Source organism: Peromyscus leucopus, chromosome 1 (genome assembly GCF_004664715.2).
Source record: "Peromyscus leucopus breed LL Stock chromosome 1, UCI_PerLeu_2.1, whole genome shotgun sequence".
Classification (NCBI taxonomy): domain Eukaryota; kingdom Metazoa; phylum Chordata; class Mammalia; order Rodentia; family Cricetidae; genus Peromyscus; species Peromyscus leucopus.
Genome location: NC_051063.1, coordinates 21,581,365 through 21,599,286, shown reverse-complemented (window position 1 = coordinate 21,599,286; position 17,922 = coordinate 21,581,365). Strand labels below are relative to the sequence as shown.

At 36.7% G+C, this 17,922-nt stretch overlaps 1 protein-coding gene across 8 annotated transcripts in view; it reads left to right on the top strand.

The window, feature by feature from the left end:
* Rfx3 (regulatory factor X3) overlaps window positions 1-17,922 on the top strand; it is a 266,547-nt gene that overhangs the window by 172,834 nt on the left and 75,791 nt on the right. For 7 of the 8 annotated variants that reach the window (XM_037205516.1, XM_037205509.1, XM_037205501.1 and 4 more), the window contains one exon: window positions 13,526-13,600. The exons of the other annotated variant lie outside the window; for it this stretch is intronic. In XM_037205516.1, coding sequence (XP_037061411.1) covers window positions 13,526-13,600 — 75 coding nt within the window. The remainder of the gene's footprint in view (window positions 1-13,525; window positions 13,601-17,922) is intronic. 8 annotated transcript variants of the gene reach the window in all.

Sequence of the window (17,922 nt, the reverse complement as noted above, 5' to 3'; positions counted from 1 at the left end):
CCCTCTGACTGTGTCCCTAGCTCTCCTTCATTTTATTTGAAGTTCTTGGGGTTTTTGGTAGCATCTACGTTTATAGAATTTTAGAACTTTGAAAACTAAACAGTCTTCATTTACAGAGCAAATCTTGTGAATGCAATGATATTTTTGTGCTCATAACAGCATATTATACCTTATACTTTTCTAAACAGTAAATGACGATATGATTTAAGAACCTTTTCTCACTCCTCTATTAAGTAATATTTGTATTGTGTATTTAGTTATTATTTTGTTCTTCATAACTAAATAGTATTTCATTAGGCATTTTTAAGACTGTGATTTAAAGTTAATTTTAGGATCTATTTGTAATAATTATTATATACATTTAAAAGCTTTTGGTAAAATTAGATTCTGCCAAAAAGCACACAGAGAATATGTTGAATGTAATATTTTATATATCTTCTAATTAATGTAAAATATAATATATCTTAATTATTTGGAGAAACCAGTGGAGGAACTACTACTATATACATAAAACTTAGCTTAATTTATATAATGCAGCAAAATCCGATTCAGTTTAGAATTGTAGGTGTTCTTATTTCTTTTTCTGGTGCTTTAATTGTTCATGTATCCAGTAGAAAGCATGCTCTTTCTAAAACAATAAGTATTTTTAACTGCCCAGAAAACCGTTTGCCTTCTCATTCCCTTGTGGATGTTGACGCAGTGGCCATTTGTTTCATTTCAAAATTTCTGTTAATTTTTATATGAATTATTCAACCATTCTTAAATTGTACATTGAAAAGGTCAACTACCCTGCATGCTATGTTTGCCTCTCAGCCCTGAAGTCTTTTGTCTTCTCTGGAGCAGTCAGTGATACCAACTCTTTTAAGTTTCAGTCAGAAACATCCCAATAAATATATTAGTAGAATAGTTAATCAATTTTCACACAAGTGAAAACAAAAATATTTTTCTTTTTTTGCCTCTAACGATGACTTAAAGGACTTTTTATATCAATGTATAGATGGCTATTTATGTTTATGAAAAATAGTTAGGTTAAACATAGCTGATTTATCTATTTTACCTTACCCAAGGAGAAATATTTGATATTCATCTTTGAGCTATAGCTTTACAACTATATAAAAAACAAAGTAGTCACATAACATCAAAATTTATTTGTCTTCTGTAAGGGTAAGCTGGGGAGAAGATAATTTTAAAGTTGGGAATATGTATAATTATAAGTCAAATTTCCTACTGTATAAAAATGATTTAGTGTTCCAGCTGGCTTAAGTGTTTAAGAAAACAGTACTCACATGAGCAGAAGCACACATGATCTTAGCATTTCTCTTTTGCTAAGACCAAATGGAGCCTTCAAGGGAAATGTTCAGATGGAATATCAGGAGTCTTCTGCTTCCAGTGCAGAATCATAATTGACTGACATAATTGACTCTGGGACCTTGTCTTAAAGTCTTAATTAAATAGGACTTTGACTGGCCTGTAGTCCCCATCTCTTCCTCTGCGTCCCATCCAGCAGCTCCAGCCTTAAGCAGACAAGAACTAGAGGCAGTAATTCTACATTTAAGGCTTAGGACAGTCCACTCCTAGAAATCTTGACAAACCAGAAGGTTTAGACAAATGGAATGATGGGTCTCTAGTCTTCTGTGCAAACAGTATTTCCCTGAATTTTTAAAGAAGTTACAGTAATGACTAATTCATTTGAGAAGGGAGGTACTTCATATTGTAGCTGCATTTCAGAAAAATAAGTATATTGTAATATTTCAGAAATAGCTGCATTTTATTTCGTATAAATTCTGAATTAAGATTATTAGTGCTGGTAGATAGGAGAGTAAGTTGTGTCCCTCTTGACTGATTGTATTGTTTTTGTCTTGATATTCCTTCCATTTACAAATCAAACTTCAAATTTACTTGTTGAAATTACTATAAATTTTCAAATGAAAAACACTAACTTAATATTTCATTCTTAAAAATTTGGTATATAGCTAAAGTGTGAAATATATTGGTGATATTTAAAACAAAGTTTTATATAACATCACAGTTAATGTTAGACCCATAAAGTTTAGTACTTCTCCCTGATTTAGTGGGGAAATGCAACACATGCATATGGATAATTAACAGTTCTCTAGAGAGTGGGATTTTCTCATGTGCTCATGTTTATAAGTTCAGCTTCCACAACGTGCAATGTGACTGCATTTGGTGTGTGCATAGCTATAGTTGTGTTTACCAACCACAGAAGCAGCTCCTTCATTGTGTTGTATTTTGCTTCTGTAGCTAGGGTTCAACTCTAACTGCAGTAAATTTCATAGGCTAGAAGGTTTGTAATGCAGTCTCAGACTGTAAACAATAATTTTACACATTCATTTTTCAGACTTTTTGGTATAAGTTTTGTGAGTTTTCCATTTGACTTATAAGAAAGAAAGGTATGATCACTTTTTCTCTTAATACACTTATTTTATAGTCAAGGTGTCCTCAGGCTATTGTTCCTCTGGCTTCAGAGCCCTGGATGCTAGGTTTACACACATATACTACCACACACAGATAATGTGATTTCTTTAATATGCTTCAAAATGTACAGGAAAGATGCAGTAAGCAAAAGATGGCAACAAAATATAAAAATGAAAGGGAAATTAAAAACATCAGAATTTGAGTTGATGGAATGGTATCTGATAAATTATGGAGAATCAGATGAAACCATTTAAGAGATTTAGTGAGGTAGCTTCAAACTCTAGAGTCAATAGTACTAGATGTAAGCAATGTTAGCAAATATAATGGGAACAAAGTTAAAATTTACAGGTAAAAAGCGACTATCTCTGAGGTATTAAGGTTTGACATTAACCCTTAATCCCACATTTCAGATATTCTTCCATGATTAGACTGTTGAAAGTTTTAAGAATGAAATAAGGTCTAAATTTAATTAAAAACTTAAAACTATTTATATCTAGAATTTTGTGTTGACAATGAATGTTACATCTTTGTATTCATGTATTTGAATTTGAATTATCCTCTTATTCCATATTTGTAACATTTCACATGTGTGTTTGTGTGTGTTCTGGAATTGAACTAAGGGTTACATGCATGATAAATTGTGCTCTACCACTGAACAGTCCTACAGCTTCTCTGTGAACCACTGAATTGGTTGTTTTAGCTGCTCTCTTCAACAGTAATTGTAATGACCTGGTGCTGTGTTTCCATAGAATATGTCAATGGAACTAGCTCCATCACTAAAAGCTTGTCCTTTAAAACAAGAGTTGAAATCCATAACCAACACATCAGACTACAGTTTTTGAAAGTATTTTTGGTTAGTTTTATCCTCTCATTATGTCATTTTTAAATTTGAAGGTTAATGTTTAAAATTTTTTATTTGATTAATTTTTGACTCACCAAAATCATAGTTGTCTTCTAGTAATTTTGCTAATGAAAGTTCAAAGCCTTAAAAAAAAGCACAAATCCATATAGTACTTAGACTTCAAAGTCTGTCTTTAAATAGAGCACTTGCCTGATTGTGCTGCTTCAGTAATAGTGACACTCTGACTCTGGCAAAGGGGAAAAACAACCTTTGATTGCACTGTAGTGTAGTGTTCCTCCAATGTGAGTAGGTACTCCAGGGAGCATCACTGGACCCCATTCCCAGAGCTCTGACTTAGTGACTGTTGGCAAGGGGCCCAGAATTTGCAGTCCTAACAAATTATAGTAACCACTGCTATTGCAGTGATTATATAGACTACATACAATAGTGAAGATCAGAACAAACTGGAAAGGGCTAGGTCCATTTGCAAATATAAGCTTGATCTTAAACCCTGTCACTTAATGCTAACTCAGCAGAGTCATAAAGGGTAATTCTAGACCCTGGCTTCTCTAGTGGTTATATCATCATAATCTGATTATATCAGCCTCATAGATGGTGAAGCTGTAAGTTAACAGAGTAGTCACACCCAACAAAGACAATGCTTTCACAATCTAAATTTAAACACCAACTATTATCAGAACACATCTGATGTATATACATTTCTGATCCAAATGTTTTCTTCTTTTTCTCCTAAATACTTTCAGAAGAACTTCAGGTAATAATAATAAAATAGTATCACACTTCAGGTTGAACATGTGTCTTAGAGTTTCTATTACTGTGAAGAAACACCATGATATGGTGACTCTTATAAAAGAAAACATTTAGTTAGGGCTGGCCTACATTTCAGAGATTTAGTCCCTTATCATCACGGTGTGTGGAATGCTATCAGACATAGTTCTAGAGAAAGAGCTGAGAGTTCTACATCTTAATCTTCAGGGAGCAGAAGTGAACGGACACACTAGGCATGTCTTGAGCATATAGGAGACCTCAAGGCCCGCCTCCACAGTGACCCACTTCCTCCAGCATGGTCACACCTACTCAAACAAGGCCACAGCTCCTAATAATGCCACTCCCTATGGGTCAGGCATTCAAACACGTTAGTCTATAGGGTCCATTCCTATTCAAACCACCACAGCATGTGTTCATAAATTTTACAAATTCTCTAAAGTCACGAAACTATCAATGAATTAAAATTGGAAAGATTTCATATATTACAGTGTTTGCAAGCCCTAAAATGTGTGTTTTCTAAATGCATAGTTGTAATGGCCAGCAATGTTGTCACCCTTAATTATTTTCTGAACCAAGATGTAAAGTAGAACTGGCTAGATGTGTTCGGGGCATTTTCAGGTTTTTTAAAGAGTTAAATCAACAGCCTGTTTTGAATTTCTTTCAGTTAGGCTTCTTTTTCATATTGTATCAACATTGCATATTGATTAAAATTTCCCTAAAGTTACAGTTTTAAAAGCAATACTGTAGCCAGCGCCTTAGTTTCCTGGGTTGAAGATAGATAGTCCTTTGTGTATTTCTCAGGCCTCTTGAGGGGGAAAAAATAAAAGACTCTGCATAGATCTTTAGAAAATACTCAGTCACTTGGCCGGAACTGATGATGACTTAACTACTTTGTTCAAGGCATTTGAAACTTTTCAGATTCCACGAGACATTGATATCCAGGACTTGTGTTCATGAGTGCACGTCAGTATGCCCTCATATTTGACTATCTTTGTGGCAGTATGGATACACATATGACTGAAATCAAAGCTCCTTGAAGTGATACCTATGTCATGTGCAGTGAGCTATGCTTGTTTTCTACTCTATTTGCTTTCTTTACACACACAGCCACCCTGTGGGCATCCTCCACTCTGTGCTTGCAGCTTCTCTTAGCAGTCATTCCTTGGTTCTGGCTCCGCCATTCTTCTTATTGTCCATTGCAAGTCAAGCTTCATTTTTACATCTTTACCTAGTGCTCTCTTGGGGCCTCTCTAAAGGGAGTCTGACCCCGCCTTACATTTCCTAATAAATAGATAACTGTTAACAGTGGTACAAGACTTGATGACTCCCTCAATCTTACATCTCTCATGCCAGAAAAACCCCTCCCCTGTAGAAGATGCTACCCATGTTCTGCTGCTGACTTTGGATGGAACTTAGCTACCTTGGACTACAGTTGTATCAGCCTGTGTGCTGTCCCTAAGGAAACACTTCCCTAGGCAGATGATTTCTGTGGGTAGAGAGCCCCTTCAGTGGCATTCTGAGTTTAGTCTTGCTCTTATCAAGTAAATTTGCATTTTCATAAGTGCTAGCTTTTGATTGGTGGAGCCTTATCCTCAGGTCACCTCTGCTATTGTCCCGCTGCTTAGTGGCTAATTCCTTCTTAACATTACAGCCTCTGTTTTAGCCCATGCCTTGGCTGCGATTTTGAGCTCTTGACAAACTGCACATTTAAAAAATATCTTTCTGCCCCTCTTGTTCCTTTTTTTTTTGAGATTTTTTTTTCTACTTTTGATTTTGTGTATGTAGGTGGTCTATGTGTAGGTGTGTATGCACATGAGTTCAGGTTTCCATAGAGGCCAGAGAAAGTCAGACCCTCCTGGAGCTAGATTTATTCATGACTTTGAGCTGCCTGATGTGGGCTCTGGGATCTGAACTCAGATCCTCTGCAAGAGCAGGATACACTCTTGAATTCTAAGCCATCTTTCCAGCCCCATCCAGCTCTTTCTCACTGTCAACACAGATAAGTATGGTGAATAATTACCATGCTTCAAACTGAATTCTATCCTGCCTTAATATTTCTTACACAAAAAAAGCCATTAGCTTTCGATTTAGCTCTGCTTAAGTTTTCTGTACTAAAGCAGAATAAAGTCAGATTCTTTTTCAGCATATAACCTGAATGGCCTCTAGTCTAGTTCCCTATACAGTCCTTCCTCCCCTCTGAAGTCTCGGGATCCAGGGCTCTCCCATTCCCGTTTTTCTCAAGCATTCTTTTTTTTTCATTTGACTTAATTTTATTTTATGTGCATTGGTGTTTTGCCTGCATATATGTGAGGGTGTCAGAGTCTCTGAAACTGGATTTATAGACAGTTGTGAGCTGCCATGTGGGTGCTAGGAATTGATCCCGGGTCCTCTGGAAGAACAGCCAGTACTCTTAATTGCTGAGCATCTCTCAGGCCCATCTTTCTCTCTCAAGCCCTCTTATCCTCCAGTTGCCATCAAATAGCACATTAAGCTTTACTTGCAGCATTTGAGAGCTTGAAAGGCAGCTCAAGGAAGGAGGGCTTTATTTTGACTCACAGCCCCTCTTGTCAGGGCAGTCACAGTGGCAGGAACTTGAGGCAGCTGATCACATTGCACCCATAGTCAGGAAGCAAAGGGAGATGGACACTTACTCTCAACCCACTTTCTCCTTTGGATTCAGTCCATTGCTTCCACCCTTGAGGGGCTCCTGAGGTTACAGAGTCTTCCAACCTCCATTATCTGATCTAGATGATCCCTCAAAGGCATGCCCAGAGGCTAGCCTGATCTAGATAATTCCCTATAGGCATGCCTAGGTGCTAACCTGATCTAGATCATCCCCATAGACATACTCAGAGGCTTGTCTTCTAGTTGGTTTTTAGATACTGTCAAGTTGACAATCAACATAAATTCACAAATATAAAGAAAATTAGTTTGGATTTACAGTGATAAGTCTTGGATTCCAAGCAAACTGAGTGCCCGTGCAATCTCAAGACAGTCCCTCAGTTCCAGAGAGCCTCAGTTTTCTTATATTAAAATAGACGTATTCTATGGAAACATGCCTATCTAATATGAAAATATGCCTATTGTATTTTATGAGGTGGTTGTGAAAATCAAATGAGAAAAAAAGGCTGAAAATACAGCTAAGAGTCAAGAGAATATGCCTTCACTTATAAAGAAAATAATCATAAATAAGATGATATAATTGTTCAGTTGTTCATGTTATCACATTTGCATAGATGTACATGAATGTGTATGTAAATACATGTCAGAGGGATCCTGTTTTTTGTCCTGTGTGAATTATAAAACACTTACCACCTCTTTGTTTTTGTTGTCTTGGCAGTAACAATTGCTCCAAAATAAGTACTGTGTTCTAACCTCTCAGTTACTTACACCAGAAGTGTTTAAGTAGATTTTCCTGAATTTTTTAGAGTTATTTATTTGATTTTGTATGTATAAGTATTTTGCTTGCATATAGTCTATGCACATCAGTGTCAGAAGAGGGTATCAGATCTCTCGGAAATAGAATTATAGATGATCATGAGCTGTCTGGTGTGAATGCTGGGAACTGAACTCAAATCTTCTGCCAGAGCAGGTTGTGCTCTTAACTACTGGGCTGGCTCTCCACTGCCATTTTACTGAAGGTTTATAGGAACTGAAGACTTTTTATATTCTCTAGAACATAGTTGTGTTTCTTTTCATCGGGGGTGGTTGGCTACCAGCCCACGAGAGCAGAAGCAGTGAGCAGGGTTCCGAAGCCCTTGAGTCTGATGGAAAGAACTTCTGGGGGTCAGCTTCAGAAAGACAGCTCATGTTATTGTTTCAGCAGTAAGGTATATAACAGTCCTTAGGGTTACAGGCAGGAAGCACTGATTGGTCATGACACAGCACCTAAATATATAGGCAGGAAGAAGGGGAGGCACTTATATGCTGAGTCATACAGCATTTACAGGGAGCTCTGTGCACTTAGGTATGGTAGCAGCTCAGCAAAATAAGAAGCCATCCCAGTAGAGGCATTCTTCTTTATTGAAGGCAGTGAAAGTGATAATTATAACACAGAATATAATTGTACTAGTGAAACGTTACTTCTGTTTCAATGACACTATACTATTTTAGAAAATACATTATCGGCCTCTTTTTTGAGTATGAACAAAGAATAAAAATGTAGTTTTTTTCTTAACATCCAAGCATCATTGCCCCTCTTCTCTCCACTCTGGTCTTCTTTAACTCGGGACCTAGGTGGGACTTTCTCTGAAGTCCCTTTGGAGATATTGATTTGTTGTTGTTGGAAGTAACATAGTGTGGCTCTGCATACTTGGAAACTGCCACCTTATTCATGACTCCAGGAAGGCAGTGTATTTTTGGTGATGAAAATGTTTTCAGACTGACTTTTGAGCTACATGTTTGTTATGCTCTCTCTCTTTCTTATTAGATGATAAATACTGTGTCCACTTCCTTGGGGTGTTGTTGAATCTTTGTAGGAGCAATGCTGAATTTATTATTTCTCCTGGATGGAAAGTACTTTATCTCCCTTACTTCTGATTGTCAAATCCCAATTCCTGAGAACTCAGAATATTTACTTACTGTTCTGTTCTCCTACAACTTTTGCACATTTGATATGTTTTTAAACGTGTTGTCCACCTTACAAAGTACATGCATTTTTTTCTTGAATTAAAGGAGCCACATGTGAGTATCCTTTTTGCCACATGGTCATTTCTACTACATGTGTGACTATATAAAGCAAATTCTTGTTGCTATGACAAGCATTTGAGAGGAGAAAGAGAATGAAGGGAAATTTATTATAACTCACAATTTGTGCCTGTGGTCACCTGGTCCCATGATGCCAGGAGCTTATGAATGAGTAAATTACCTCATGATGGCCAGGAAGCAGAAAGAATAGGCAATCAAAAACCACTCAGCACCTTCAAGAATGAACACTCAATTTCCTTCTTCTTTACATTCTATCCCTTTACATTCCCACCACTTTTCAAAATGCTTCCAGTTGCTAATAACCAAGAATTCAACACATGAGCCTCTGCAGACATTTCATATTCAAAAGATTACATCCTGCCCCTGTTCTCCAAAAGCTTATGACTACCTCATAATGTGAAATGCATTTACTCTATCCAAAAAGGTCTCCAAAGTTAATAGTTCTAAGATTGCTCAAAAGTCCGAGTTTCAAGTCTCTGGGGTTGAAGGCAAACTTGGAAGTTAAAAAACGTACTGCGGACTGCATGCAGTTGCATAAATAAGAGTGCAGTCAAGAGGGACAGGACCCAAACACATCTGAGACCCAGCATGGCAGCGTCAAGCCCCATAGCTCCCACACCTGTCAGCTTTGGCGTTGTATGGTGATGTAAACTCCATAGCACTTGGGTAGCCTTGACCGTGCAGCTTTACTGCTTGCCCTCATTACCTTTTTTTCTTTGTTAAAGTTATCTGTACTCATTGATGGAAGCTTTCTTCCAAAGACATTCCGTGTTCCTAGAGTACCATACTCTCAGGGTCTCCATTTCATCTTCTTCACCATCATTACTTCATCAAGTCTGCCCCCTCAAGAGCTACCTGTAGAGATTCTGACCCTGCTACAGGTTTGTCTGGCTTCCCAGACCCCATTGAAATTTGGATAGAATCCTCCATGGCCTTGGAGCTCTTGTATTCTGTATGCCTGCAAAACTAGCATCACGTGGGCGTATCAGGGTCAGATGCCAGCCTGGGTCTCTTGTCCTCTGGCTACAGTAGCTTCAGAATGCCCAGCAGGCTGAATAAAAACCCAAGTTCTTTCCTAGGAAGTCCTGTGCAGCAAGGGCCACAGCAGTTGTTGCCGCAAGCCTTTCAAATGAGTTGAAACTTTCCTACCCTTGAGTCTAAGAATGGGTGGGGTCCAGCCAGCTCCTTAGGTGCAAACAAGTATCTTGTTTTCCAGATGCAAAATACAGTTTCTTTTGTTTTTGTATTTCAATTTTGTTGTTGCTGTTATTACTGTTGTTGTTGTTGGTGGTGGTGGTGGTGTGTTTGTATGTGTGTATGTGTGTGTGTGTTTGTGTGTGTGTGTGTGTGTGTGTGTGTGTGTGTGTATTGGTTTATATATGTGGTATATGCACACATGTGTTTTGAAATATGGGTGCCTTTTGTTCCCACAGAGGCCAGAGAATGCCACTGGGTGTCCTGATCTATCATTCTCTTGCCTTATTCCTTGGAAACAGTTTCTCATTGAACCTGCAGCTAGCCTGGCAGCCAGCAAACCCAGTAATCCTCTGGTTTCCACTCCTGACAGCAGTGGAGTTAGAGGCAGGCGTGCAGCCATGCCGGGCTTTCTTTCTGAGTGTAGGCATGTGCTCATGTATGGAAGAGTGTGTTTGAGCAGTCTACTCTCCAGTGAACAGGAAAGAGAAAGAGATTGACTGTGTCAGTGTGAACTTTCTCTGTCTCCCTCTTTTATCTCTCTGGACTCTCAACCTAGAGAAGGCCTGTTACATTTGGAGTCTGTCTTCCCCTTAGTTGTTCCTCCATAACAGCCTCACAGACACACGAGGTGCACTGTGCTATCATGGGTGCTTCTTAGTACAGTCCGTTAACAGTCAAGCTCTTCCGTCATAGTGGCCATTCAATTTTCTAGCCCGGAAGCCAATAAACCAGTGTAGCTTTTAACAGGTGCTCCAGGCTTCCTATGGTTCCTTTTCCCAATTGAGGAAAACCCATTTAAGTATTCAGTGGAGTCATGTCTTTTGAGAATCTCATGTTTGATGAAGGAGGTAAGTGACACCTGTATGTGCTTTAACCACCCCCTTTCCCATTCCTCCAGGTACCCCAATGCCAAATACAATTTTTTGTAGAACTTCCCTTTTCTCACAAATTGAGTCAATCACAATAAAACTAACAGTGAGGGGCTCTGCCTGTGTTTTCTGCTGGGATCAGGTTTCTCTGATTGTGGTCATCGTAAACTGCTCTCAGCTGCTTGCTCAGATAGGTTTGGTTCTCTAACTATGCCCTGCTGCCCTTTTTTTTTTGTCATGCTACAAAGAAAATGTTCAGTTTTCCTGTAATGATGTGTCTGGAAATCTGGAATATGAATGTAGATAGTTTTCCATGTTACTCGATCTTAAAGTTTCTATTCAATTCATAAACATTTGAAAGGTATATTTAGCCCCATGAGCAACAAAACCCACTGTTCTAATCAAAACCCACTTCCTGCCTTTATTTGAAATTATCTTTCAAACATTCATACACTTTCCCTCAAAATATTAATGACTTTGTTTTTCTTGGTTTAACTCATAGGAGTGTGTGTGTGTGTGTGTGTGTGTGTGTCTGTGTCTGTGTCTGTGTCTCTGTGTGTGTACACCACATGCTGCATTCATTTTCCTAATATGAGCACACCCTGTGCCATTTTGCTTCCTAACTTGCTTCAGCTCTTGCTTCCTAGAATACACTTTCCTCATGTTTTTCACTAGGGAATATGTCTCTTTCAATATGAATTTTAAACTCAGAGAATATTTAAACAGTGAAAAATGTGTACAGGTCTATAACTCTTTTTAAGTACAGTTTGTCTGAATTGAGGGTTCACAGCTTTGGTCATATTCTCAGGAGTTGTATTCTGAAGGATCAGCACCCCCAAGACAGGCAGTGTATCTGTCCTGGTAGATGCAGTTGGATCTGTTTCTCCCTGCCATTTTGCCACCTTCCCGGAGTTTCTTGTTAAATGGCTCAAGAGGACCACAATATATAGCTCAGTAGAAGGACTGGGAACAGTCTTCAGCATACACAAAAAAATAAGACAAAACCAGAAGACAGGCTGAGTGGAGTGGCTCATTGCCTGAGCACCTGGCCTCCTAGGGCATCAGCTGGAATCAGGCGCTGCCATTGTAGCCATGTCAGCAACACAAATAGTTCCCGCAGGAAACCCATTGCTGACAGATCGGACTGAAGCTGCTGCCTCAGAAACCCTTAGTAAGGAGTGTTCCTGAGCGGGGTCCAGCTGTTAGAATTCTGGTAATTTTTACCTTTCATGTAAACCTATAAAGTCAAAAATCAGGGATCGTTTTATATTTGTTTATTAAACTGAAGTCTCACCTTAAAATTCCTACCCTCAGTCAGACTTTAAAGAAACTGTAGGCATTATAGCAAAGTACAATTTTGAGCAAATTCTTCTTAGAAATGATTTATAATCACATGAATGTTTCAGCTATCTTATGCTCTGTCTTTCCCTTTGAAAATAAGAGCACTTATTTATCCTTTTATGAGATAGAATACCAAGCTTTTTTAGTTTAGCATCTTGGCAAAAAATATTTGCTCCTTACATTCACATTGTGTATTCTAAAATGAGATCATTTTTAACATACACAATATCACTTTTTTTCTGTTTATTTTTGAGTTTAATATTAGTTTTGTTACCATCTCAACTGCTGTAGGGAATAATTTAAAAGCCACTTTGCCTGGTTTTAGGATCTCAAAAATAGCTAACTATAGAATAAATTATTGTACATCTTTATGAATTGATAAATGCTTACACTGAATTGTTGGTGGATTCATAGTGTGGAAAAATTAATGAAATTTGTCTTCTCAGATTGTATAATGATATTTTTAATTAGCTAGTTTTACTATAACTCAGTTCCCAAATGCATGTGATTTAGTCCCTGGCTCAATAGAATGTGCAGTAGTTCCATGAACTGAAGGACAGCTGCCTTACATGTGAGGTCATCAAGAGTGCCTCAGGTTTGTCCCTGGAAGCTGTTGCTTAAGGAGACTTTTGTGATTGCCCATGGTGTGCTGGGATTACACTGAATGTAACTGATTCTGTTCTTGTCCATTTTTTGTTGGCTTTGAGTTATTTTCTCTTCTCTTTTTTCTGCTGTTAATTCTAATATTTCTGCTTCATCATCATGTCCTAAAATATAATATAGAGACCATAATCACATCTGAATGCTCACTTGACCTTTCCCTCCCAAATTTTAATGCAAGAGTAAAAGAGGAATGTGTAGATTTACTAGCTTTTAGGCATAATGAAGGGTTTTTGTAACTTGCATTAAAATACTAATGCGTATTAAACTCCGATTTTGTTTTATGATTTTCATTTTGTGGCAGAACAGAACAAATGCTAAATATGCTTTAGGAGTGAGGCTATATAGAGAGGGGCCAATATCCCACATCTTGAGCTATGCAAGTAAAAAATATTTTCTTATAACTAGAACAATCTACCAGGGTTCTTGATCCTTGGATCTTTATACTGATTATAATTACAAAGTGTTCAGAAAGGTTTACTATTATAATTGAGCTTATTATTAATGTGCATATTATATTTCATTCTCTAGGGATGGGAAAGCTGGGGGAAACACATTTAGTGATAGCTCTTCATTAGCCATCATTGAAGAATGAATTAGACTTTAAGAATCGATCAAAAATTTCTGGTCAGCCTTTTATTACTATCTTGTCTTGAGCCCTGTTTTTAATGACATCTATTATCAGATTGAAATGGCGATTGAGACGCTGCAAAAGTCTGACGGTCTGTCCACTCACAGAAGCTCTCTTCTCAACAGCCATGTAAGTTGCCTCTTCATGTACACTAATCTCTTGCTTGTTCTGCATGTGTTGCTTGCCTCTAAGTGCTTGTTTTATTTATTTCCTTATTTATTTTGCTTCTTAACCTTCCTTTCTCAAGCTTCTTCAGACTCTAACCATTTAATGCCCATTTTACACAGTGGGATGTCTCAGAACAGAACCACAGTGTGCTGCTTACTGGGTGTTTGTGCTTTTTTTCTATATATACAAATTTGAAAATTAATGACAAGCCACCATGTATTTCTAAAATGTAATTGATATTGTTTTTAAACATTTAAAGATTTTTGCCCACATATTCATTTCCTCTGAAGCAAAACTTTGTAATACACATCTTTACATCTGACACATAGAAGCAACCTTGTCCACTGTGTGCCTGGTCTCAGTCTTTAAGTGGATAAGTAGTCACTAAATGCCAAAAGCAGTGATAAACTATTTAAAATGCATTCACTGGTAAGACTGTAAGATAGGCAGGTCACAGTCACGGATGAACTCAGGTCCTAAACAATGAAGAGAAATGACAGTGGGCCAAAAGTGAAGTTGTACGTAAGCCATGAGTTGCTAATGTCTGAGGCCAGCAGAGTGGCCTCACTGGTCTTGAAGCTCTTACGGTTGCCAGGTCCTGCATCACTGTAACATTGGTAAGTTGTGTGAAGTCAACATTTTCGTCATCTGTTCAAATTTGAGGAAACCAGTGAAAATGCTTGTTACGGTTATTTTTAGAAGGTGATTTCTGAATGTATGGGGATGTCAGTGGATCGATGACTTAAGTCTGTTATAGGTATGTGTGCTAGAGGTTAAGATTAGTGACATTTGAGTAAGAATTAGTTATTTCCTTCCAAAGTGATTTTTTTTTTAATTTAGGGATAATTTATTGTGGTTTCTTAATTTGTCTTAATGTTTTATGACTAAAAGTTTTAACATTAAAATCACTAAAACATAATAATTTTCAAAAAGGCTATAATATTTTTAATAGTCATATAATTTATAGAAAATATTTCACTGTGTTTTTTAAAAAATATTTGAACTTTGAACTAGTTAAGATTTCTATTCTGGAATACCAGTTCTTTTTGATATTCTAATGTTTGTTTTTGGAGGAGGTGTTTTGACTCATTCCTTTTTCAAGAGAGGTTTCTTGGCAAACACAAACATGTTAGCCAATTTGCAGAAGGCCTATAATTTTGGTGAAAATTATAGATAGAAACTATAAAATAAGGATATATATTTTGTCACCTCTGTTTAAAAACAATTTGAACACAATTTTCCACTCTTTGTCCTTAAATATATCCTGCTTATTGGAATGAGTCTGTGGTTGTGTTAAAGGCTAGTTTACCATATGCTATTAGGATGCATTTGCCAGTTTGTATATTGGAAATAGCAAGTGAAAATGCTTATCACTTCTAGCCAGACGTGTGCAGGCATATAAGTATTTTTAAAAATAAATAGAAATTTCTAGTTGCTCTTTTGAAATTTTCAGATTTCTGAATTGTCTCTGAAAGCCAATTCTTATTTCACTCTTGAGATATGAAATATAGCATAATATGTTGTTTAAATTTAACTTCAATAACCCAACTTTATTGATATTTTCATGAACAATAATGTAGGTATAAGAACTTTTTAATATTTCTATTTGTTTGAAACTTTTGAAATATTTTTCTTAATTATACTTGTGAACTAAAATTCATTATCAGTGATGGTGTGCATGAAGCTGCTCAAACAACACAATTATGTAGTCTTCCCTGGTTTTGTGTTTCCATTGCTTAGTGTAGCAAACTTTCCATCTGCTTAGCTATGTTTCATATGGAGGGAGGGTGGATACAAATGTTGCTCGTGTGCTGCTGATAATCTGTGTTTCCTCCTTCACTCATTTTTATTGCTTCTCTGAAGTGGTTGGGTTTGTTCAAAACTGTAGGGGGAATTGAGTCTTTAGAAACAAGAATGGTTCTGGAGATGGTTTATGAACAGGATCAGATGGTTTAGCAGCAGGATCAGTGTTCTACTGATACTGGTTAGCTTCTCCTTGAATGCAGAAAACATTTACATTGTCCCTTAGGAAGTTCCTAATGCTCCTGACTTTCATTGGATTTTCCCAAACAGCTGGAATAAACAAACAAATACGTAATAATATATAATAAAGTAAAATATAGAAATAAAAACAAAGGAGAATAAATAAAATGCTGCTTAGTACATGTCCTCTGGCTGGTGACTCCTTTCTTAAGGTGTTCCATATTCTTCAGACTTCATTGGTGATTTTCTGTCACATAGCTATTTGACAGTGGAACAATATTTTAAAAGATATTGCCCATATTTTAAATGTTAACGAACTATGTTACCATTACCCATCACGAGGATATAATATAAACTTATTTGAGATTTATAGGGTTCATTGAAGTAGTTGAGTTCACCTTTATGATGATTAGTTCTCTGAATTAGCAGTTTCTACAAAAGATCTATCTCATTAGGAAGAAAATTAGGGATCATTATCTATGTGACTATATTCAAACTTTTAAAAATTGATATTAATAGTAACTTTTAAGCATAAAAGCCTGTTTTATTTTGTGATATGGTATAGAAATTATTTCCTGTATTATCTATATGCATTTAATTAACAGTAACTCAGAAAAATTATTACATGCAAATTAAGTAAATAATCCCTTTCTAATAGAATCCAACTTGACTCTTTCCTTTTCCTCTTCTTTCCACACATTTGATGATGAAGCAGTATTTTATTTTATACTCATTCTCTGAGTATATTCTTTTTTTTAAAGAGTACTTATTTTTACTGTTGACCTGAATGTTTGTATGTGCACCACATGCATTTCTGGTGCCCAGAGAGGAAATAGGAGGACAGTGGATTCCCTGGAACTGAAGATGGTTCTAAGCTGCCATGTGGGTGCTGGTAACTTAAGCCTAGGTCCTCTGAAAGAGCAGCCAGCACTCTTAACCACACTGTATTCCCAGCCCTTTCCAGTCTTTTTTAAAGAATATTTATGCTACCAATCCATATTCATTATTTTCAATATGCTGTTATCATTCACATTAAAATGCAAGTGAAATTTCTATGTTTGGTACACAATACTGTGTTCCAGATATGGCTGAGGAGAGTTAGGCTGCATACAGTGCTTTAGTCTGTTTTTGTTAACCTAGTGGCATTATGTCAACATTAACACCATAGACAACTGATAAATATTTGACTACTAAAAATATCTAAAAGAATAAGGATTTTTATGGTTTGTATTCTAGCACAACCCTAATCCCTAGAACAGTGCTGGTACGTAATAATAAAAGCATACTAAATATTATCTAGTGGATGAATATCAGAAACAATAGAATGGGACATACCCTTTCTTTAATCTTCTAGGGTTCTTTCCCCAGTCACATGAATGCCTGTTAGGAACTCGTACATAGACTGTATTGATTTCTCTTTTTGTCCCCAAACATTCAATCAGTGTGTATATATTAGTAGAGGGTTCTCTCTTATGGCATTCTAACTGAAGGAAGAATATGCAGTTCACTTTGAAATTTCCTGCATACATCTTTAAGATTAAGAGTAACTTTTTCCTTGTAGTCTAATTCTTTAAAAGTTGTACCCCAAAGTGATATAATTCATCTCTTTGCATTTTAGTATGTGCTTTGATTTTAGTTTTATAAAATTATTTTCATATACTACTTTTATGTGTGTATTTTATTTTTAATTTATATGTATGTGGAGGTGCTGTTAATAATTTTATAGAACGGCATAAGTCCAAAGATTATCTAATTCTTTTTTTTTTTTTTTTTTTTTTGGTTTTTTCGAGACAGGGTTTCTCTGTGTAGCTTTGCGCCTTTCCTGGAGCTCACTTGGTAGCCCAGGCTGGCCTCGAACTCACAGAGATCCGCCTGCCTCTGCCTCCCGAGTGCTGGGATTAAAGGCGTGCGCCACCACGCCCGGCTTATCTAATTCTTTTAGTTACAAACTTTAGCTTATTTTGTACTCTGAGCTGTAATTAATATACATTTCCATTTAGTATTTGTATTATATCCAATTTAGGATGTTTTGGATTGTGAATTTCAACATAAAATTATTGTGAAATTAATTGCTACTAGCATTTGCATAGTGCACTTAAGCATGAGTTTCTTTTTTAATTCCACTTAAAGTGTATGAAAACCTCTAGGCATTTATGTTTTCAGAATTTCCACAATCTAGCAGACAATTGATTCATAATTCTTACAAGCTTAAGCTACTGAAATGTATCCAGTTTAAAAAAAAATCTTGGATTTTAGTCATTCACCCACCATTGACTTGGCTGTGTTATAAATAAAAATTA